The 22,515-nt window shown below is 44.8% G+C and overlaps 1 protein-coding gene across 1 annotated transcript; it reads right to left on the bottom strand.

Moving 5' to 3' along the window:
* Positions 1–1,136: 1,136 nt before the first annotated feature.
* CELA1 (chymotrypsin like elastase family member 1) lies at positions 1,137–22,423 on the bottom strand. The gene is made up of 9 exons (XM_027542912.1): positions 22,334–22,423; positions 15,976–16,117; positions 15,288–15,370; positions 14,216–14,316; positions 13,188–13,313; positions 11,879–12,015; positions 10,280–10,425; positions 2,051–2,200; positions 1,137–1,290 (listed from the first exon to the last, which is right to left on the bottom strand). The coding sequence occupies exons 2-9, from the start codon at positions 16,013–16,015 to the stop codon at positions 1,273–1,275; spliced, it is 801 nt and encodes a 266-aa protein (XP_027398713.1). The 5' UTR covers positions 16,016–16,117; positions 22,334–22,423; the 3' UTR covers positions 1,137–1,272.
* Between the last annotated feature and the right edge of the window lie 92 nt (positions 22,424–22,515).

Raw genomic sequence — 22,515 nt, forward strand, 5'->3', positions numbered from 1 at the left:
GTTTGTTGGTAGTAGAAAAGAGATGGGAATACAGGTGTCCTGTCAAGCCCAGCTTCTTTTAAAAAAAAATATTTAAGTAATTGATTTATCTGGCTGCAAGAGGTCTTAGTTGTGGCATGCAGGATCTTTTAGTTGCTGCATGGGAACTCTTTTTTCTTTTTCATGTGAACTCTTGTTAATAGTGGTATGTGGGATCTAGTTCCCTGACCAGAGACTGAACCCAGGCCCCCTGCATTGGGAGCATAACGTCTTAGCCACTGGACCACCAGGGAAATCCCTTGCCCAGCTTCTTTTGCTATACAAACTGTTCTAGAAGACTCTGCTGACCAAAGTAGCCTATAAATTGTGAGACCAGTCTTGGACAGTTTCCTCTAATGTAATGTTAACTCTCCAGATCCCTCTTGTCTGATCCTCAGCAGTTGCTATGAAAAACTGTTTCTGATCCCCTTAGCTTTCTCCTTTCAGTTCCCTCTTCGCTTTATCATACGCCACTCTTAACAGACTGAGCCCTGGCCAGGATAGGGAAGATTTATCAGCTTCCCAGTTCTGTGTTTTTTATAGAACCCCGGATCCAGTTGCCTGTTTTAGTCCAACCTTGAAGTGCTGACTCATACATAGCTTGAGGCCCCATATTCTTTTCCCCTCAATCCTTTCCTTTCTTTGTTCCGCATCTTCTTTTCTCATTTTTTCAGTTCTTTCCTCTCTATCTCCTTTCTGATTTGTCACTTTCACTGTCTGCTGGCACCTGACCTACCACCTAATCTTATACTCCTATCTCTAATGTATCCCCACAGTTGCCATGACTCAGAACTTTGGGGTGAGCCCTGTTCTAGGCACTGACGGGAGAACCAAAAGAAGGCTGAGCCCCCAATCTACCTGGGAGAGTCAGGGCACATTTTTTCATTCTGGAACATTTTTAAAGCCCTCTGTGCCTCTGAATATAGCAAATATGTGTGGGAGAAGGGGCAGACAGGCAGATTAACAGATGGGTAGATCCTTCAATTGGCTTAGTTTGTGAACTGAGAGGGATGGCAGCAAATGGAAGAACCAGCCCAGAAATCTGGTGAAATCCAACTCAGGCCCTATAACTGCCTTTCCCCTAGAAGGCTTAATTACAAATAAAAAGACACAGGGTATTACATATATTCGATTTTATTTGCTTTTCCACATCTGGCTCAATAGTTTCTTAGACTGGTTTTTTCCTTGATGGCCTCAAGTTCTGCTGTCAATCCCAGAACCATCTTGGGAATACCACTGGACTCAGGAAGATGTTCAGTTGCTGGCAATGGCCTGAAGGAAAAACCGGTTATATCCAGTCAGCAACTTCTGCTTACCTCCTTTCTTTTTTCTTCAGGGCTCCTAGTTGAGTATGGCCCTGTACTGGGTTTATGGGGAGTTGTGAGGGTGGGAGGCAGGAAGAAGTTTTTAACTGGTCCAGGACAATTCAATGCTATAAGCACATACTCAGAACATAGTGGCAGACCTTGAACTGGTTGTAAGTCAAGGTTCATGCCACAAGACTCCAGAATGTGTTTGGAGGCTGGAGGGCACAGGTGGGATGGTGTGAGGCTCCACCACCAGGTCAGTGTAGGTACATTCTCACCTAGCCCTCAACCATTGTTTAAGGTGGTAAAACCTCTTGCCAAATGGTAGAGCAAATTCTCATGATGCCCTTAGAAAGAACTGGTGGGGGAGAATGTTAGTGCCTATTCCCTTGCCTGGAGTGTGCAGGCCTTTCTGAAGCCATTTTCCCCTTGGCCTTGACTTGGACAGCCCTGATAGGCACCTGGTTCAGGTCTGCTGTTGCCACCACCTTACTCTAAGTAGTAAACAAGATGGTGAAGCCTGCTTAGTAGGTATGTGAAGAGGAACTCAGGATGGCAACACTATCAGGGGAAAGTTCACTAGAGGGGAAGGGAAAGGGGTAAATAACTATTTGAAGGCGATGAGGAAGGTGATGGCTTCTCCTTCCCAACTTTTGCTCCCCACCCCAGTCAATGCGTGAATCTCCAGGTGACTGTATTTCATCCCATCATTTGAGAGGACTCACATTATTTATCCAAGAGATGTAAGCAGAGACCCGGGTGAAGACTGTGGGCTTCTTGGAGACATTACAGCCCAGGCTGGATACAAAGCTGGTCACACCGTGGACAGCATACTGGCCATTCACCAAGCAGTGAAGGGGGCCTCCAGAATCACCCTGTGGGGAAGAGAAGCAGAGTCCTAAAACTCCAGATCTTTGGATCTTTGGGCCTTTGTTTCTGCTTACACCCTATCCACCCACATCTCTGTTTATAAATCCCGTACTGTATAAAAGCTCCAGTTGAAATCCCTACTTCCTTCGCATCCCCACTTTCTAAACAATTATAGTACTTCTTCCTTTCTTCTGCAGCCCATATGTCATGTTCTGCCTTGTGTTTTGGTTTCATAATTTGTTTCTAACTCCCACGCTTATCTGTGAGCTTCTTGAGACAGGAACTACATCTTGCTGATATTTTCCACTCTACAATGCTAGCCTAGAACTTTGAATGTCTTAAGTTCAATAGCTATTACTGACTTAAATTGAACCTACGGTGGGGGAAATAGGGTGTTCTAATGATTTATCTACCCCCAGCATTCAGACCAATGGGTCTAATTGGACAGCATTTAGATAACAGGGTAGGTAGTCAAAACATGTTAAGCTAAACTGAGGTAAGGAGAAGAGAAAGTGATGTATTGGGTAGTGGTTACTTGCTTGGGCTCAGAATCAGAAGAATCTGAGTTTACAGATTATGACCTTGATACTCTTTTTCTTACTCAGTTCCCAGATGTCAGTTCTGTGATTCTAGACGTAAAATTGGAAGCTATTTCATTGAAGAATCTGACCAGCACAAGAGGGAAGACTTTGAGGTACTATCATTAGAAGTCCTCCAATGAAACGGCCTAGCCAGATCACCTGACAAAGCAGTTCCCTATAGATGAACCCCATCTATGGCCCAGAGGTACCTATCAGCTTGCCACTGTCCTACTCTGAAATAAGAGCAGATGGTCAGGGATGACCAAACATCTGAAGAAAGTGTTAGTTGCTCAGTCGTGTCTGACTCTTTGCGACCCCATGGACTGTAGCCCTCCAGGCTCCTCTGTTCATGAGATTCTTCAGGCAAGAATACTGGAGTGGGTTGCCATTTCCTTCTCCAGGGGATCTTCCCGACCCAGGCATTGAACCCGGGTCTCCTGCCTTGCAGGCAGACTCTTTACCATCTGAGTCACCAGGGAAGAAAGCCTCAATATAAAAATAAAGATCCTGAGTGAAGTAAGTCAGACACAGAAAGACAAATATCATATGATATCACTTATATGTGGAATCTAAAACAGAAGTAGAGTCACAGATGTAGAAAACAAACTTATGATTATCAGGGGAGAGAGAAATGGGCGGGGAGGGAAAAATAGGGAGATTGGGATTGACGTGTATACAGTACTATATGTAAAACAGGTAATTAATAAGAACCTACTGTACAGCACAGGGAACTTCTACTCAATATTCTGTAATGGCCCATGTGGGAAAAGAATGAAAAAAAAAGTGAATATATGTATAACTGATTCTACTTTGTGTATACCTAAAACTCACACAACATTGTATATTACCTATACTCCAATAAAATTTTTTTTAAAAATTTAAAAAATAAAGATCAAAATAAAGAGAAAGAAATAAACAAAAAATGAAGACAACCAAGATTATGCAGGGAGAAGACTATAAACAATAAAACTGTATAAGTATTATATCCATGATATAAGAAGAGCAAGCTATTAGAGCATTCAGAAAACAAAAAGCCTTTGGAAACATGAATATGATAGTAGAAATGAAATATTAGGCTAGGAGATAAAGTAGACAAACTATATAGAGAGAAAATAAGAAAATAGGAGACCCAGTTTAGGAGGTGGATTGTGAGTAACAGGAATTCTAGAAACAAAAAATGAAAACGGAGGGGAGGAAATCATCAATAAATAAACATTTTCAGAACCAAAGGTCTGGAGTTTCCAGGATGAAAAAACTCACTAACTATCCCTCAAAATGAATGCAAATAGACCCATACCAAGACACAGAACACTAGGTCAAGAGAAGATAAAATAGGTCAGTTATAAATTAGTGGAGAGTTTAAGGCTGAACTGGTGATGAGTTGAGTATGTTGTTAGTTGTTGTTTGGTCAATAAGTCTCATCCAACTCTTTGTGACCCCATGGACTGCAGCACTCCAGACTTCCCTGTCCTTCACTATCTCCCAAAGTTTGCTCAAACTCATGTCAATTGAGTTAGTGATGCCATCCAACCATCTCATCCTCTGTCGTCTCCTTCTCCTTCTGCCCTCAGTCTTTCCCAGCATCAGGGTCTTTTCCATTGAGTCAGCTCTTCTCATCAGGTGGCCAGAGTATAGGAGTTTCAGCTTCAGCATCAGTCCTTCCAATGAATATTCAGGGTTGGTTTCCTTTAGGACTGACTGGTTTGATCTCTTTGCTGTCCAAGGGACTCTCAAGTCTTCTCCAGCACCACAATTCAAAAGCATCATTTCTTTGGTGCTCAGCCTTCTTTATTGTCCAATTTTCACATCTGTGTGACTACGGCAAAAGCCACAGCTTTGACAATATGGACCTTTGTCAGCAAAGTAATGCCTCTGCTTTTTAATATGCCATCTAGGTTTGTCAGAGCTTTTCTTCCAAGGAGCAAGCGTCTTTTGATTTCATGGCTGCAGTTACCGTCTACAGTGATTTTTAAGCACAAGAAAATAAAAACTGCCAGTTTCCATTTTCTCCCCATCTATTTGCCATGAGTATATATTATGCAAATTTTAAAAGACAATTATTAACTCTAGGGAAAACAAAATTATTCAGGGAATAGCATTTTACATAATTATAATAAATACTAAATGTTAATTTAACTGAAATTATTTAGGGATCTTGGGGTGGGGATCAGAAAAATTCATGCTTGAAGGGCAAGTATAAATGTGTAAAGGAAGAGAAGTTCCATATCTTGCATTATGCCTGAAGTGAAAAATTAAGTAGCAATATAAGTATATGCTTTTAGAGAGCTGGAGGTAGACATAAAAGAAATCAACTCAAGAGTTAAAAGTAGTCCCCTCTAGGGAGGGAGAACTTGTAGAAGAAACACATGACTGTTCTTTCCCACTATCAAGCCTCAGAGTTTTATTTGCCACCTTAAACAAGGTAATCATTCAATGGAAAAAAAAAAAAAAAAGAAGAACTAGGGAAAGAGACCAAAAGTTCAAATTGGGGCTAATTTTTTTTTCTAAGGAAGTAGCTGTACCCCACCCTCACTATGTTTGGGAAAAGAAGATGGTTATTCTTTTTATAAAAAGAAAGATGTATATTCCTTTAGGTTATTGTACTCAATACAAAACAGTTTAAATATCTTCCACCTAAATTCTTATAGGGATTTGAGAGTATTTCTAAACTAGAGGAATGGAAGGTAATTGAATTGTGTACCGTATTACTGTCTTATGCTAATTGACCTGAAAAGAAACAAAAGCTCTGTAGTGAAGGAGGATATGGCTGAGGATTTTAGGGCAGAAGGAAGAGCTGGGAGAGAGCTCAATGGGAGTGGTTGGATTGCCGTGAGAGGCGTTTAGTGAATCCCCTCTGAGGAGATTGGCTGGGGACACAGAAATCTGAAAGCCCCAAAACCAAGACACAATATTTGGGAAGTTCCAGTGGGAAGAGACTGTGGAGACACAACGGCCTCAGAGACTGATTTGCAGTGTCAGCCAGAAGGAAAGTACTCTAGTTTTTCAGAGTTCAAGACTTTGAGAGCAAACAGGGGAAAGTGAATTAAACTCAGAAAGGTTAAACCTTAAGAGGTTATTGGTGAGGCTGGCTGGTGAGGAACTGGAAGAATTTGACTTATGTGTTTGTCTTCATTGATTTATTTATTCATTTGGCTGCACTGGGTCTTAGCTGTGACATGTGGAATCTAGTTCTCTGACCAAGGATCGAACCCAGAGCCCCCTGTATTCACAGCGCTGAGCCTTAGCCACTAAACCACCAGGGAAGTCCCACATCTTTTTTTTACCCTAACTTGCAGGTAGGTTTCCCAGGATACAGGACTTTTAGATGTGGACAAAAAAAATGTTGCCTGCTGTGTCAGTAAATGAAGTGTTGCCTGCTATTCTGGGAAACAATGAATGTTGCCCACTATCAAACCACCTGCCCCTGCAGCCGCTCTCCACATCCTGAAGGGATTTCAAGATGGAGAAAAATGATACTGACCCTAGATAGTTACAATGAATATCAAAGGGCTGGTTTCTGTGAGCCCAGACTCTTGCATCTTCCCAGACAGGGAAAAGCACTGAAACCATTCACTTGAGATGTCTGTTTCTTGTTATTAGCAGTAATCTTTGATGGCTAACTGTTGTTTTTTTTTTCCCCCCAGCAAAAATTCTAACATCCCCTGGCTCCTTCCTTACTTCTTTGAAACTGTTCCTCTGAGCTGTCTGAAAGGGTGTCTTCCAGGCTATAGTCCTCAGTAGGTTCATCGACCAAAACAAAACTCTTAACTTGTAAGTTGTGTAGTTTCGGGCTTTTTTTCAGCTGACCTTGGGGAAGTCCTGGGAAAACTGGGATGAGTTGGTCACCTTACTTTCATAGTACTAAGTGCTCACCAAAAAAACCTTTAATTTTTGATTCTACTATTTCAGCCAGCCTACCAGTCTCCTTCTGGCTTCTCTTCCTCCTCCACCCAGCTTAGAGCTTGCATTTGATCTGAAATACTTTTATGTTTCAATAATGCATGAAAACCCAGCCCTGAACTAATCCATTGCCTACAACTAGATCCTTGAATGGAGTGAATAATTTACCCATATGATTATTGCATGGTCTCTAACCTCAGCCTGTCAGCAACATCATGGAGGCCAGTCTTTCTCCATTCATCTTAATCCAAATCCATCCAACCCTTTTACCCCTTCATTTTTCCACATTTGACTCCTAGTTCATGAATAAATAGAAGCAATTACAGAACACCCACCAAATTTCAGCTACTCAGCCTGCACATTATTTCATATCCACGCATGTTTCTGTGTCCCTCTTCTATTCAAAGCCAGCTCCACCTGTGTTCTTGGTTCATCTCTTCCTTCCCCTCTGGGATCTTGCTGTGCTGTGCTGTGCTTAGTCGCTCAGTCATGTCCGACTCTTTGCAACTCCATGGACTGTAGCCCTCCAGGCTCCTCTGTCCATGGGGATTCTCTAGACAAGAATACTAGAGTGGGTTGCCATGCCCTCCTCCAGGGTATCTTCCCAGCCCAGGGATCGAATCCCTGTCTCCTGCATTGTAGGCAGATTCTTTATCAGCTGAGCTACCCCTGGGGGAGCCCCTGGGGTCTTGCATCATCCATTTATTCCCTCTCTCTGACTCTACAGGATCCTTTCCTCTCTGCCCAGAAATACACTCAATTTTCTTCAATCTTAAAAGATGCACCCGCTCCATGACTTTCATCCTCCTGAAAGCCACCAGACTTTTAAATTCCTCTTTCATCCAAGATTCTTGAAAGAGTATTCTATGTTTCTTGCTATTTCTTAGTGCCTCTTCATGCCTTACCTTTCAATCAAGCTTCCGTCCTCATCACTCCACTGAAACTGTTCTGGCTGTAGTTACCAGTGATCTGTCAACTGCCAAAGAAGCTACTTTCAGTTATGCTCTGTGGCTCCTGGCTTCACTGTAGGCTATGTGATGACCTGTCAGTATTTCCTGAGAGTTTGTAAACCTCTTATTACTATGGTTTTCTCTTACTTCTTAGATCCTTACGGATCCTTTGTCCTCCACCTAGCCCTGAAGCACTCAAATATTCCTGTTATCACAGTTCTTCCCCAACTCACTGTTTTATTTTTTTTTTCCCTCATTCTACCACTTTTCCCTGAGGGAAGTGGGGAGTAGAGGGTGGGAGAGTTTGAGGAATCTCATTTCCTGTTGAGCTTATCTCTAGCCCAGTTTTCTCTTCCAGGCTGTACTTTCTTTATATCTGGTTTCTTACCAGTTAAACTATAGCTGAATGTCCCACTGAGATCTCAGACTCAATTTGTCCAGAACCATATTCATCACTTTCACTCCCAAATCCTAGAAATCTTGTCTCATTGGACGCTGCAAACCCCTCCCCCAAATCACTTAACTGAGATGCCTGGAAGTCACTCCTGATCCTCCACCTCCCTCCTTTCCACTGCGCTAACTTGGACCCTCAGATTTCTTGCCTAGATAATTGAAACAGTCTCCTAAGCAGTCTCCCTGCTAATTTTTCCCTCTTCAAATACATGCTTACCTTGTCATCAGAGAGTGCTTTTAAAAGGCAAATCTGCTCACGCTGTTCTCTTGTTTAAAACTCTTGAAGGGTTTCCCAGTGTCTAAGATAAAGTGCATGTCCCAAGCATGCTATTTGAATGAAGGCCCAAGTCCTGTGGACTTCCCTGGTGGCTCAGACGGTAAAGCGTCTGTCTACAGTGCAGGAGACCTGGGTTCAATCCCTGGGGTTGGGAAGACCCCCTGGAGAAGGAAATGGCAATCCACTCCAGTACTATTGCCTGGAAAATCCCATGGACAGAGGAGCGTGGTAGGCTACAGTCCATGGGGTCGCAGAGTTGGACACAACTGAGTGACTTCACTTTCACTTTCTTTCACTTTCCAAGTCCTGTGGCTCCTACCTGTCTCTAAGGTCATCTCCTGACATTCCCTAGAATGGTAATAGTTTAAGTTGTAGCCCAGAGGTCAGCACATTTTTTTTGTAAAGAGCCAAAAAGTAAGTATCTCAGGCTTTGCAGGTCCTACAGTCTCTCTCCCAACTGTTCAACCCCATGAATGCAGCCATAAACAATGTCATGAACAAGTATAACTGCATTCCAAGGAAACCTTCTTTTTAAAACAAACATTGAAATTTTATATTTTTCATGTGTCATAACATATTCTTCCTTTTTAAATTTTTTCCCAACCATTAAAAAAAAATATAAAAAACATTCTTAGCTCACGGGCCACACAAAAAACAGAGGCAGCAAGTTGGATGCTGGAGACTGTGAGCCCTGACCGCTGCTCTAGCTCTAGGGAATGCCTTATAATTCTGTGTGTTCTAGGTTCTTAGCCTATGTCTCTCTTCAGGTTCTCTCTCTCTGAATATTTTTTCCTCTTTTTTCTTGCCTGGCTTTCTGTTTAACCTTCATGACTCACTACGAACTCTAGCTTCTCGGGGAAGGCAAGTCTTTTCTGACACCAAAAGGTAGAGAGGGGAGTATCTGGTTTTTGGATTCCTGTATCACCTTTAGGCATGTCTTTATTATAACACTTAGCCACACTGTAGACGTTCTGTCCTATGTCTCTCCATTCCTCCACTAGATTGTGTTTATATTCATCTTTGTATCTTTAGTATTTTTGATACAGATGAATCAAACACAGTGCCTAGCATTTAGCAGATAATCAAGAACTTTTATTGGACTGCAGTACCAAATCTGTAAGATGGTGTATTGCTGATTGATCTTGTGTAAATAGAAGATGATTCATACATATATATAATTTTATAATAGTTTATATATATTCTATTATAAAGCTATTTAGTGTACTTTCCCCTACCGTATTCACCTGTATATATATTGCTATCAATACTACTGGGTCAAAAGGGTGGTGGTAGAGGAGCTATAAGAAAAATTAGGGGACTTCCCTGGTGGTCCAATGGCTAAGACTCTGCACTCCCAATATAGGGGGCCTGGGTTTGATCCCTGGTCAGGGAACTAGATCCCACATACTGCAACTGGGAGTTCACATGCCACAACTAAAGATCCCAGACAGAAGATCTCACGTGTTACAACTAAGACCTGGTTCAGTCAAATAAATAAACAGAATATTAAAAAAAAAAGAAAGAAAGAAAAATTGGGGTTGATGGGAGGGAAGCTACCTTATACACAGTCACAACCACCAATCCAGGCCTAGCCCTACTGCAGCCATTAAAAATCTAAGGCACAAATAACTTCTAAAGAACACTCACATATACCAACACAAATGTTAGGCCACATGCAAACTTTTGAGGTGGGGGCATCAGGCAGGCAAGATGAATTTTAAGGTTCCTTTCAACTTTGAGATTCCTGGAATACAGACTTACCAGCACAGAATAATTCTCATCCAGACACTAGACTAGAAAGTTGAGTCTCTATATATGGGTGGGAGTAGGTGTGGAATAGGAGGTGAGGAAAAGGTAGGGGGTGAGAGGCAGAGAGGAGAGGGAGCTGGGGTGAGACTTCTGACACTCTGAGCCTGTGTTCACCTGGCATCCAGCACGAACTCCGTCTCCTCCAGCGCACACCATGGTGGTCTTCACAGTGGAGCCCCAGTAGGAGGAGCTGGAGCAGGTGGCGTAGTCCACGGAGGGCAGGTAAGCCTGCTGCAGGGTCTGGGCCAGCTGCCCATTGGCTGAACAGCACACACAACTTTAGAGGTCAGCCCCAGATGCTGTGCAGGGAAAACCTTCCACACCTGGCCAAACTTTCCCAAGCTCTCATGAAAGCTGAAGTCAGGGTAAGCTCCTTTTCTCTGCCATGTCATAGACTGTCCTCTTGTTTCTCTTTAGGTGAAAGGTACAGGCACCTTTCTTGACTAGTAGTCCCATATTCCAAACCACTAACTCATGACTACTTTAGTTAAGTAACTGCTAAGTTGGTTCAGTCGTGTCCGACTCTGTGCAACCCCATAGACGGCAGCCCACCAGGCCCCGCAGTCCCTGGGATTCTCTAGGCAAGAACACTGGAGTGGGTTGCCATTTCCTCCTCCAATGCATGAAAGTGAAAAGTGAAAGTGAAGTCGCTCAGTCGTGTCCGACTCTTAGCGACCCCATGGACTGCAGCCTATCAGGCTCCTCCGTCCATGGGATTTTCCAGGCAAGAGTACTGGAGTGGGGTGCCACTAGAATGGTCTTATTGTTAATAACTCATCTGTCTGTCCTGCTTCCTTACACCATAAACCCCATGGAGTAGAACTGGAACTGTGTAGCCTTCTTTCCATTTCTTAAGAGCTTAGTGCAGTTTTCCTTTATCTGATTTTTTTTTTTCTTTTTGGATCCTTACAACAACACTTTCATGTTATATACAGATCGGGAGATTGAACCACAATGACATTAAGTGAACCGAGAGCAAAGCTGGCTTAGAAGCATGTCTGTCTCAGCCGCAGGTTTTCCCACTAGACTGTTGCTCACAGCAAGACCTCGCCTCTCCTGCAGAGCTCAGATCCTGCCCAGTGGCTCTCAGCCTTCTGCACCAGGCCTGCTGTCTCTACCCTTGTTAACCATCTCTGCTCATAGCCCCTCCCACCTTTCTGTGTCATCCAGTGACTTTCCCTTCTAGTAATCCTCCCTGATTGACCAGAAGAGGGCTGAGGCCGCCCCTGCCTTGACTTCTTTGGACCTGCAACCACCCCTGGCTCTTTTGCTCCAACCCACAGCCCAGTGATTTGTCTATGGGGGTAGCATGATGCTGTAGTGACCACCAAAGTGGGAGCCAAAATACCTGCGTTCTGGCCCCAGCTAACCAGGTACTAACTAGTCACTAACTAGTCATGTGATCTGGAACAAAGTCTTTACTTTCTTTGGGCCTCAGTTTCCTCATATATAAAATGAGAGGCTAGTAAAAAATACTCTCTGAGATAAGGCCTTATTTTTTTTGTTGCTAAGAGTCTGTGAATCTCTGAATTGACTGTTGCATGGCTTGTTCTTAGGTTGATTTCACGCACCAGTTATTTTATCTCTGGTGGTTCCTCTGGTTCCTGGCCTCCGGCTCTGAACACTTAGGACCACAAAACTAGGGCTGCAGAAGCTCAGCTACCTAATCAGTATCCATGTGGGGGATGGATGGTGCCAGTGCAGGCAACTTACTCTTAGTCCTGCCCCAGCCTGTGATGTAGCAGGGCGTGTTGTTAGCCAGGATGGTTCCCGACTGTGGCAGAACACCCAGCTGGACATAGCTGTTGAGGGTAGCACTCTGGGCCAGGCGCAGCACGGCGATGTCGTAACTGTGGGTGGAAAGGAGACTGCTTGCTGGCGGGACCGGAACTTCCTTCAGCTCAGCATAGGGACAAGCCCTCCCTAAGCCTTGTATCCCCACAGGATCGGAAACCAGTGACTTCGAAGAAGGAGGGGACTCGCCAAGCTTCAAACTTGAGGAATTGCGCATTTGGAGTCTAGGGTATTCTGTGTGTAACAGCAGCCCCTGCTGGTTAGGTCTTGGCATGGTCGCTAGTTCTTATTTGCAGCCCCGGGGAGTGAAGCTTAGAAAAGCGTGAAGGGCTGTGATCTTGGTAGTGGAGAAGAGTTCTCAAATGAGAAAGACATAAAATGCTTTGCAGATGTACCCCAGTTACTGGAGCCCATCCCCACTCCCACACTCTCTAGACTGGCCACCCTTTTAACTACTTCCTTTCCAAAAGTTTACAGCTTAGTCTTGCAGAAGTTTTCTTACTGTAAGATTCATTTTTAGGAAGTCCGTTTTTGCTAATGGTGGTGGTATAGTGGCTAAGTCGTGTCTGACTCTCACGACCCCATGGACTATAGCTTGCCAGGCTCCTCTGTCCATGGGATTCTCCAGGCAAGAATACTGGAGTGGGTTGCCATTTCCTCCTCCAGGGGATCTTCGTTACCTGGGATGGAACCCAGGTTTCCTGCATTGCAGGCAGATTTTTTACCAACTGAGCTACAAGGAAAGCCCTTTGCTAATGGAGTCTATGCCATAAAATGAATAATAAATAACAATAGAAACAGGAACATTAAACTCTGCAGAGAAGGAGCTTCAGGGGATCCAATAATGCAGACCAGCCCAGATCAAACAAATCCCAAAGACCTTCAAATGTTCTCAAGCCCTAGTGTGTGCTCAGTCATGTCCAACTCTTTGCAACCCCATGGACTGTAGCTCATCAGGCTCCTCTGTCCATGGGATTTTCCAGGCAAGAATACTGGAGTGGGTTGCCATTTCCTCTTCCAGGGGATCTTGCTGACCCAGGGATCGAACCCACATCTCCTGTGTCTCCTGTATTGCAGGCAGATTCTTTACCACTTGAGACATTGGGAAAGCCTGCCAACATCTTAATTCTCAAAGTCCTCCTGGATGAATGTGAAGGAAGCCCAGACCCTGTGGCTGGGCAGCCAGCCCTCCACCTCCCAGCCCCGGGCCAGCGCCACCTTGCCCTACCCTGCAGCCACGTTGTTGCTGTTCCAGGATGGATGCACCACGATCTTCTGCACGCTGATGTACTGCTCGGTGCCATCGTTCTGGCTCAGGTTGTGGTCTCCCAGCACCACACGGAAGGTCATTTGGCTGAAGGGAGAGAGGGAACCCCTGAATGAGCCTTTTCTTTCTCCTCTCAGAGAAAAGTTGGTAAGGCATCTTCCATCTCATTTTTAGGACAGGAACTCATCTTTTCTGGCCCCGGCAGAAGGAATATGGAAGACCCTGGGAGATGAAGAAATAACCAGCCCTCTCATCCCCAAGTTGCTAACTTGTGGAAGTGACAAAAAATACCATCAGCTTCATTTCCCCAATATACTAAGTTAAACATCAGAGGCTGAATATCTCATAACTTGGGAGAAGTGTGGTGGGCATAAATGAAAGACTGTCTCTCAGACCACAGGGGGATGTTGAGAGGTATATAAGCTTCTAGACCAAGAGTTCTTAAAACATGGTCCCTGGACCAGCAGCACCAGAACTTGGAAACTTGCTAGAAATGCCGATTATCAGGACTCAGCCTGGAGTTCTCTATCAGAAACTCTACTGGGTGGGGCCCAGCAATCTGTGCCTTGTAGATGATTCTGATATATGCTCAAATTTAAGAACCATTGCTCAAGATAAAATATGAAAAAACGGTTACCGATCAGGCATTGACTAGGTACTTAAATATTTATCTACTTAATCCTCACAATAATTCTACAAAGTAGGTATTATTACCCTGTTTTAGAGATAAGAGAGTAAGAGCTTAGGGAGCTAAGTAAGCCATTCAAGTTCACTTAGCTAGAAGAAGGTGGGACTGGATTTGAACGTGAACTTGTCTGATGCCAGGCTTTGAAAAGTGCATAGTTTGTAGTTTTCATCTCACTACCTCCCTACAGTCCCCCAAACACCTTCTTAAGTCTTGTCCTGAGTGCTCCAGGATACATATTCCTCTAGAAGGACCAGATTCTTCCCCTCCCAGGAGCTCAGAAAAGCTGGTTTGTTTTTCTCACCTATCCACACAGTGAGCCGCTGTCATCACCCACTTCTGTTTGATGAGGGTGCCTCCACAGGTGTGATACCAGGAACTTCCAGACTTGTACTGGAGGGAAATCTAGATGGGGAGAGAAGAAAAGAGGGATAGGTTGGTGTTTTTTAAAAAAACTTCGTCCCAAACCAAGATCTCCTTAAATTCCTGCCGTCCCTCAAAATATCCGCCAACTATCTGGGCTACACATACAGTGCATTTGGCATCGTTACACTAGGTTGTTGCAAAGGGCCAAGAACCCAGGTCCTTCTACCTCCATTGCCTCTTGGGAAGGAAATGTAGCCATGGAATTGCTCCATCACCTAATTCACAAGCCGAGGTCCCCAGAACTCCCCTCCAGTGTTTTCAAGATACACCCTGGCCCTTCATTCAGCAGATGCTTAGAAATGCCACTGGAACATTCGTTTTAATCAGTTCACGCCCCCTCCTTCGGTGGCTCTTATCACACAATAACTCTACTCCTGAAAATGGAGGCTCAAACTTTTGTAAATTGGGTTTAATTCAGAATTAATTGCAGTGATTCCTCTCAAAGTATGGCTATTCACCAGTCAATTTGCCAGTTTTACACAATTAAAATTGCTTAAGTCAAAGCAAAGCCCTATTTTGAAAGTGGAAACTCTTTAAATAGCCACATGAACAAGGTGCTTTATTTGGGGGCAGGGTGTGTTCAAATGTGACACACTGCATGGAGAGGGCTGTGTGTGTGTGTGTGAAAGTGTGTTGCATCTATGTGAGTCTGGCATACAGTCTTGCTAGTGTGGTCCAAGTGGTATCGCTGGGAGTGTACATGAGGTTTGTGTTTGTGTGTGTGCCTGGGAAAGTGAGTGTGGTTGGTGTTTTTGCATTTAGAGAAAAACTCCTTTTGCATTTAGAAAAACACTCCTAAGCCTGTTCCCATTCATCTTCAACATCTAGAATCCAAGCAGCTGGAGAACTTCCTGTAGATAAGGATATGCACACATATGCATAACAGTGTATGTCAGGGCACAAGCAACTCTTATTTCATTGGCAGTCTGGGGCTGTGAAGGAACACCCACCTGAGAGGGCCAAGAATTCTTTGAGACCGCAGTCCCTCCAACTACCCGGGCGTTGGTTTCTGGAAAGTCCTGGGTGCTGTGTCCTTTGTGGAGCAGAAGAAAAGTGAGTGATGACTAAGCGTGGGGTCAGCTCAGGGTGGGAGGGCGGGTGGCAGTTGTGCTTTGTCTGCAAACTCACAGTTCCTCCCTAGCAAATGAGGGGCCCAGCTGTGAGTTTTCTGGGTCCCTTTTGAAAGCAGGGAAGTCCAAGTGCCTTCTGCTTCCCCTACGTGTCCCCAGAACTCTGGCCCATTTCACACAGCCGCCAGGACCCAGTGGTCTCAGCCTCGCTCAGGGTCTCTACCCCTCGCCTCGCCCCCACCTGCCCACACACAGAGCTTTAGCTGGATTCCCCAGGGGGCGGGGACAGCAGTACACATGCCATGAGGCACCTGCTGAGGATGTCTTCCTGTCATCAGGGATGATGGGGAAGCTGGGGCCTGGAAGAGGCTCCTCTCTGCTTCAGGAACCTGTCAGCCAAGGGTTCCTGACATTTTCTATCACGAGCTCCAGGAGAGTAAAGTTTTTGCTAGACACACAGGCAGAGTCTCCTGCCTGCCCCAGGATAAGACCTGGGCTTAGTGAAAGCTTTCGGACCCTCCTGCTCTATCTCCCTCCCTACAGATCTCCGGCCAGATGATCCACTTACCATAAAGGACGAGAGAGGTGAACACCAGCAAGCGCAGCATGTTGCCAGCGAGTAGACCACTGCCCCCTTGCCATGAACCAAGCCCTCTTTATACTCCTTTTATCAGCAGCTTTGCTGACCTTCTTCCTGCCAACTGGCAGGGCTGTGGGTGAAAGGCAGGGAAAATCACAGGTGACATGGAAACACAAATGAAAAGATTTCTTTTCAGGTAAACTAATTTATCTATGATCAAAGACAGAACAAGGCCAGGGCTGAGTTAATCATCTCCTTTCAGTTGAAAAGCATCCAACAAACTCTTTACCAGAAATAAGATGGAAAGACAGGACTGGCTTTTCCTTTGGGGTGCTCCCCTCCTAACCTGCCACTGCCTCACTGCCCTCTGGGGCACTCTAAGTGCAGAGACCTACCCCGTGCACCAGAAGGTGGAGGCAAACAGGGCTGGAGGGTCAGCAGAAAGAAGGAAGAGACAGCAGCATCTCCCTGCCCAAAGAAGGAGATGGGTCATTCCCCCAGGACACAGACAGAGGCATAAATGCAGGGAGACAAAAGCAGAGTAGATGCAGTGGAGAGAATTATTATTTTTTCAAGAACAAGGTATACTTCCAAATGTTTATTACTCTTTTTTTTTTTTTTAAAGGTGTGATTATGGTGGTGATGGTATCAAATTGCTAATGGTATTTAGTTTCCATTGGGTGTATTTTACTTTATGCATTTATTTTTCTCTCTGGCTGCCCCTTGGCATATGGAACTTTCTCAGCCAGTGATGGAATCTGTGCCTGCTCCAATGGAGCAAGGCGTCTTAACCACTGGACCACCAGGTAAGTTCAGTGGAGAGACTTCTGATGGAGGATGGTATTAGGAAGCAGGTTAGGGGAAACTCATATGGATAGCAGATGAAATAACTCTCAGAGAAGGAGAGTATGGGGTGGGTGAGAAGAGAGAGCCTTCAGGATAGGAAGCTAGTCTTCCAGCTATGAGGGTGGAGGGCAGAGGATTGGGAGTTTCGGGGCAGGTGTATCCTGCAGGAGATGAGAGGCTCTGCCCATCAGAGTCAGGAGAGGAAGAAGGAGGGAGGTGCAGAGTGCCTGGTGGTGGGTGGCAAACTCTGGGTTGGGAGGTCCCTGAATGAGCACTGTGGGTGGAGCTGTGATTTAGGCAGAGAGAAGCCAGGAATGGTGCCACAGTGATGTGGCACAGAGGAAGCCACAATGGTGTGATCACTCACCTAGAGCCAGACATCCTGGAATGTGAAGTCAGGTGGGCCTTAGGAAGCATCACTACGAACAAAGCTAGTGGAGATGATGGAATTCCAGTTGAGCTATTTCAAACTCTAAAAGATGATGCTGTGAAAGTGCTGCACTCAATATGCCAGCAAATTTGGAAAACTCAGTAGCAGCCACAAGACTGAGAAAGGTCAGTTTTCATTCCAATCCCAAGGAACGGCAATGCCAAAGAATGTTCAAACTATCGCACAATTGCACTCATCTCACACACTAGCAAAGTAATGCTCAAAATTCTCCAAGCCAGCCTTCAACAGTACATGAACCGTGAACTTCCAGATGTTCAAGCTGGATTTAGAAAAGGCAGAGGAACCAGAGATCAAATTGCCAACATCCGTTGGATCATCGAAAAAGCAAGAGAGTTCCAGAAAAACATCTACTTCTGCTTTATTGACTATGCCAAAGCCTTTGACTGTGTGGATCACAACAAACTGTGGAAAATTCTTCAAGAGATGGGAATACCAGACCACCTGACCTGCCTCCTGAGAAATCTGTATGCAGGTCAGGAAGGAACAGTTAGAACTGGACATGGAACAACAGACTGATTCCAAATCGGGAAAGGAGTACATCAAGGCTGTATATTGTCACCCTGCTTATTTAACTTATATGCAGAGTACATCATGTGAAATCCTGGGCTGGATGAAGCACAAGCTGGAATCAAGATTGCCAGGAGAAACATCAATAACCTCAGATACGCAGATGACACCACCGTTATGGCAGAAATCAAAGAAGAACTAAAGAGCCTCTTGATGAAAGTGAAAGAGGAGAGTGAAAAAGTTGGTTTAAAACTCAACATTCAGAAAACTAAGATCATGGCATCTGGTCCCATAACTTTGTGGCAGATAGATGGGTAAACAATGGAAACAGTGAGAGACTTTATTTTTGGGGGCTCCAAAATCACTGCAGCCATGAAATTAAGACACTTGCTCCTTGGAAGAAAAGCTATGACAAACCTAGACAGCATATTAAAAAGCAGAGACATTACTTTGCCAACAAAGGTCCGTCTAGTCAAGGCTTTGGTTTTTCCAGTAGTCAGGTATGGATGTGAGAGTTGGACCATAAAGAAAGCTGAGTGCTGAAGAATTGATGCTTTTGAACTGTGGTGTTGGGAGAAGACTCTTGAGAGTCCCTTGGACTGCAAGGAGATCCGACCAGCCCATCCTAAAGGAAATCAGTCCTGAATATTCATTGGAAGGACTGATGCTGAAGCTGAAACCCCATTACTTTGGCCACCTGATGCAAAGAGCTGACTCATTTGAAAAGACCCTGATGCTGGGAAAGATTGAAGGTGGGAGGAGAAGGGGATGACAGAGGATGAGATGGCTGGATGGCATCACTGACTCAATGGACCTGAGTTTGAGCAAGCTCCGAAAGTTGGTGATGGACAGGGAAGTCTGTTGTGCTGCAGTCCATGGGGTTGCAAAGAGTCGGACACGACTGAGAGATTGAACTGAACTGAAGCCAGGAAGGGGAGGGGGGATTGCACTAAGGGCTGCCTCTCCAGCCCGATCCCCCAGGATTCTAACCTAAAGCAGACCTGGACCCGGGGAAGAGGGCTGAGATGGCTGGGGAACCCTGCCCTCTTTTGTCATTCTCCTTCCACCTCCATGCCTCCTCTGGAGAGTAGGGAGATGGCTCTAGCCTCAGGATGAGGAGTCCAAGAGGAGGCTCGAGCCTCCTGAAGGTTACAAACTCCAAAGTGAGCCTTTGAGGGCAGGGTCAACATCACATCCATCTTTGTATTCTTTGGGAAAGCCTAATATGTATTTGTTTAAAGACTAGACTGTTGAGCATTGCACTTAATACCCTCAATACTGTTGTCTAATCTCACACTGAGCCTCATCTCTCACGCTGGTCAGACTCTTCATCCTGATTCTGAGGGTGAAGTGTGGAGGAAGCCTTGGCTTTCATTCTGAGGCTCTGCATTTTTTCTGAGCAATGCTAGTTCCTTTTGAAATAAACAGAGCCACATAAATACATGTATAAAGATGTGGGTTCTAGTAAGTGCTATACTTAGTCGCTCAGTCGTGTCCAACTCTTTGTGACCCCATGGACTGTAGCCCACCAGGTTCCTCTGTCCATAGGGATTCTCCAGATAAGAATACTGGTGTGGATTGCCATGCCCTCCTCCAGGGGATCTTCCCAACCCAGAGATCGAACCCAGGTCTCCTGCACTGCAGGCAGATTCTTTACCATCTGAGCCCATCAAGGAAGCCTGGGGTCTAGTACAGTTGTCACCAAATTTTGTGTAGTTTGTCATAAAATTTGTCACAAAATTGTGGAAAACCTAAATATTCATCAATAGAGGAAGATTAGATAAATTGGGTTTAATTATATTAAGGAATACTATCCAACTTTTACAAAGAATGAGTTAGGGACTTGCTGGTGGTCCAGTGTCTAAGACTCCATGCTCCCAGTGGAGAGGGCCTGGGCTTGATCCCTGGTTGGGGAACTAGATCCCACATGCCACAACTAAAGATCCTGCATGCTGCAAGGAAGATGGCAGATCCGTTGTGCTACAACTAAGACCCAACACAGCCGGATAAATAAATATTTTTAAAAATGAAATAAAAAGAGTGAGTTAGACTTAAATGACATGATACGAAAAAATGCCCTTGGTATATATTAAATGAAGATAACAAGTTTCAAACAATATGGTACTCTGTGTGCATGTATATTCATTGTTGTTGTTGTTTTTTGCTAAGTTGTATCCTACTGTTTGCAACCCCATGGAATGCAGCACACCAGGCTCCTTTGTCCTTCACTGTCTCCCAGGGCTTGCTCAAATTCATGTCCATTGAGTTGGTGATGTTATCTAACCATCTCATCCTCTGCTGCCCCCTTCTCCTTTTTAAAATACATACATATATTATTTATATTTATTTGTTTTATATAGCGGGCTTCCTTGGTGTCTCAGATGGTGAAGAATCTGCCTGCAATGCAAGAGATCCAGGTTCAATCCCTGGGTTAGGAGGAGCCCCTGGAGAAAAGGAATGGCTACCCACATATATATTTATAAATATATATATATATATATATATAAACAGGGTACAGAAGGTTTATACCTAGAAATTATTTAAATAATTTTTATAGAAAATATTACTTCTAGACAATGAATCAATAGGTATGGGAGCACTGTGATGATCTATTTCCCTTTTTTGTGTGTGTACTTTTTTTGGCTGTACACCTTGGCTTGCGAGATCTCAGTTCCCTGACCAGGGATTGATCCCCAGCCATGACAGTGAAAGCCTGGAATCCTAACCAGTAGACCACCAGGGATCTCCCCAGTTTCACTTTTAAAACACATTTTTCTGTGTTATTTGACTTATCTACAGTATTATTATTATTTTTGACTGCTCCTGGCAGCCTGCCAGATCTTAGTTCCCCAACCAGGTATCAAACCCATGTCCCCTGCATTGGAAGCTTGGAATCTTAACCATTGGACTACCAGGGAAGTCCCTTATTTTTGTAATTAAAACTAAGAAATATATTCTAGGACACTTATTCATTTTTGACAATGGCACACATTCTCTTCAAGTGGGAAATAGATCCCTAGAGGGGACCAGCCACTCAGTGCTAAGGTGACAGGTTTCTGCAGCCAGGGGACAGTAGCACAGCACTAACCAGCATCAAGATTTTAAGCAGGATTTACGGTTTTAGTTTAGCCCTGAGAATGGCACTTTTGCCAACAAAGGTCCGTCTAGTCAAGGCTATGGTTTTTCCATTGGTCATGTATGGATGTGAGAGTTGGACTGTAAAGAAAGCTGAGCGCCGAAGAATTGATGCTTTTGAACTGTAGTGTTGGAGAAGACTCTTAAGAGTCCCTTGGACTGCAAGGAGATCCAACCAGTCCATCCTAAAGGAGATCAGTCCTGGGTGTTCTTTGGAAGGACTGATGTTGAAGCTGAAACTCCAATAATTTGGCCACCTGATGCAGAGAGCTGACTCATTTGAAAAGACCCGGGACGACAGAGGATGAGATGGTTGGATGGCATCACTGACTCACTGGACATGAGTCTCAGTGAACTCAGGGAGTTGGTGATGGACAGGGAGGCCTGGCATGCTGCAGTCCATGGGGTTGCAAAGAGTCGGACACGACTGGGAGACTGAACTGAACTGAAAATGGTCAGGGGGTGGATTTTAATAACACAGATGTGGGGAGAGGTCAAGGCCAGCCTGGGCTAAGGGCAGGCCACGACTCTGGTTTCTGAGTCCTTCCACCACCCCATTAGCTCCTTTCTCTCTTCTTGAGCACCTCTCTTCCTTGGTCCTCCCTTCACCCCCAAACCTGCTGCATCTCTCACTCCTGTGGGTTATCCTTAGCTGACTGCTCCTGGGTGAGGCTCTCCTGCTGTGGGGTTGGGGTGAGGAAACTGAGTGCCATGACAGGGCACCTTGGTTGGGCATGCATCATAAGATGGGGCTGCAGAGCTGCTGGCCGATGCTATAGAGAATATGAAGGATATCAAGATAAACGGCAGACAATCAGTGCCTGATAAATGTCTGGATGCTTAATGCAACCGAGAGTAGGGCTAAGATTGGAGTTAAGGACTAAGACTCCCTAGAGCTTACCAAACTTATTAGCATGGCGGTCAAACTCTTCTCAGTGGGGACCCCACCCATTGTCCTACACAGCTGACTCCCCCAGTAAACGCAGCAGGCACAGTGCCCGAGGCCCGTAATACTTCTTAGGCCCACAAACGTGTCTCAGTCTCTACAATCACTCTGGACTATGTTCATCTTAATACCAATGCAGTTGTAAGAAATATAATTTAATATTTTTTAATGATGGCTCAAGTGCCTAGGGCTCATGAAAGCCAAAGTGTGGGCTCATGAAAGCCAAAGTGTGGTCCTGACCTTCTGGCTTCTACCATCCACTGTGCCCTCACCCTGAGGTCTTCCTGGTTCCTGCATCCACTTGTATTGCTGTCCCTCTGTGACTTTTCTGACACGTGAGATCTTTCCTTACTGAGCTCTTCCTACCTGAGGATTCATCCTTTGAGGTCTAAGGTCAAATGTGAAGCCTCTTTGTGAGGCTTCCTTGATTTCCCTAAAGGAAAGGAACTGTTCTAACTCACCTAGTCCAGCTCTGAAAATCTCTAGTTTTGGTATGACTTGTTCACAGCGTTTTTCCCAGCTCGAGTGGGAGTTCCACAGGGGGAAGCCTCATATGTCCTCATGTCTGCCCATGCTTGACACAGTTGTGTAGGCCAGATTGAAAGCTAGAGGATTTCTAGAGACAAGAGACAGTGGCTGAGAG

This window comes from Bos indicus x Bos taurus, chromosome 5 (assembly GCF_003369695.1).
Source record: "Bos indicus x Bos taurus breed Angus x Brahman F1 hybrid chromosome 5, Bos_hybrid_MaternalHap_v2.0, whole genome shotgun sequence".
In the NCBI taxonomy this organism is placed as follows: domain Eukaryota; kingdom Metazoa; phylum Chordata; class Mammalia; order Artiodactyla; family Bovidae; genus Bos; species Bos indicus x Bos taurus.

What these genes read in the sequence shown, in the direction of transcription:
- CELA1 (XM_027542912.1), bottom strand. Translation starts at nt 16,015, where the DNA reads ATGCTGCGCTTGCTGGTGTTCACCTCTCTCGTCCTTTATG. An exon ending in GCGGCTCACTGTGTGGATAG is followed by an intron (nt 13,314 to 14,215) that starts GTGAGAAAAACA and finishes CTCTCCCTTCAG; the next exon opens with CCAAATGACCTTCCGTGTGG. An exon ending in GAGTTCGTGCTGGATGCCAG is followed by an intron (nt 2,201 to 10,279) that starts GTGAACACAGGC and finishes TCTTCCCCACAG; the next exon opens with GGTGATTCTGGAGGCCCCCT.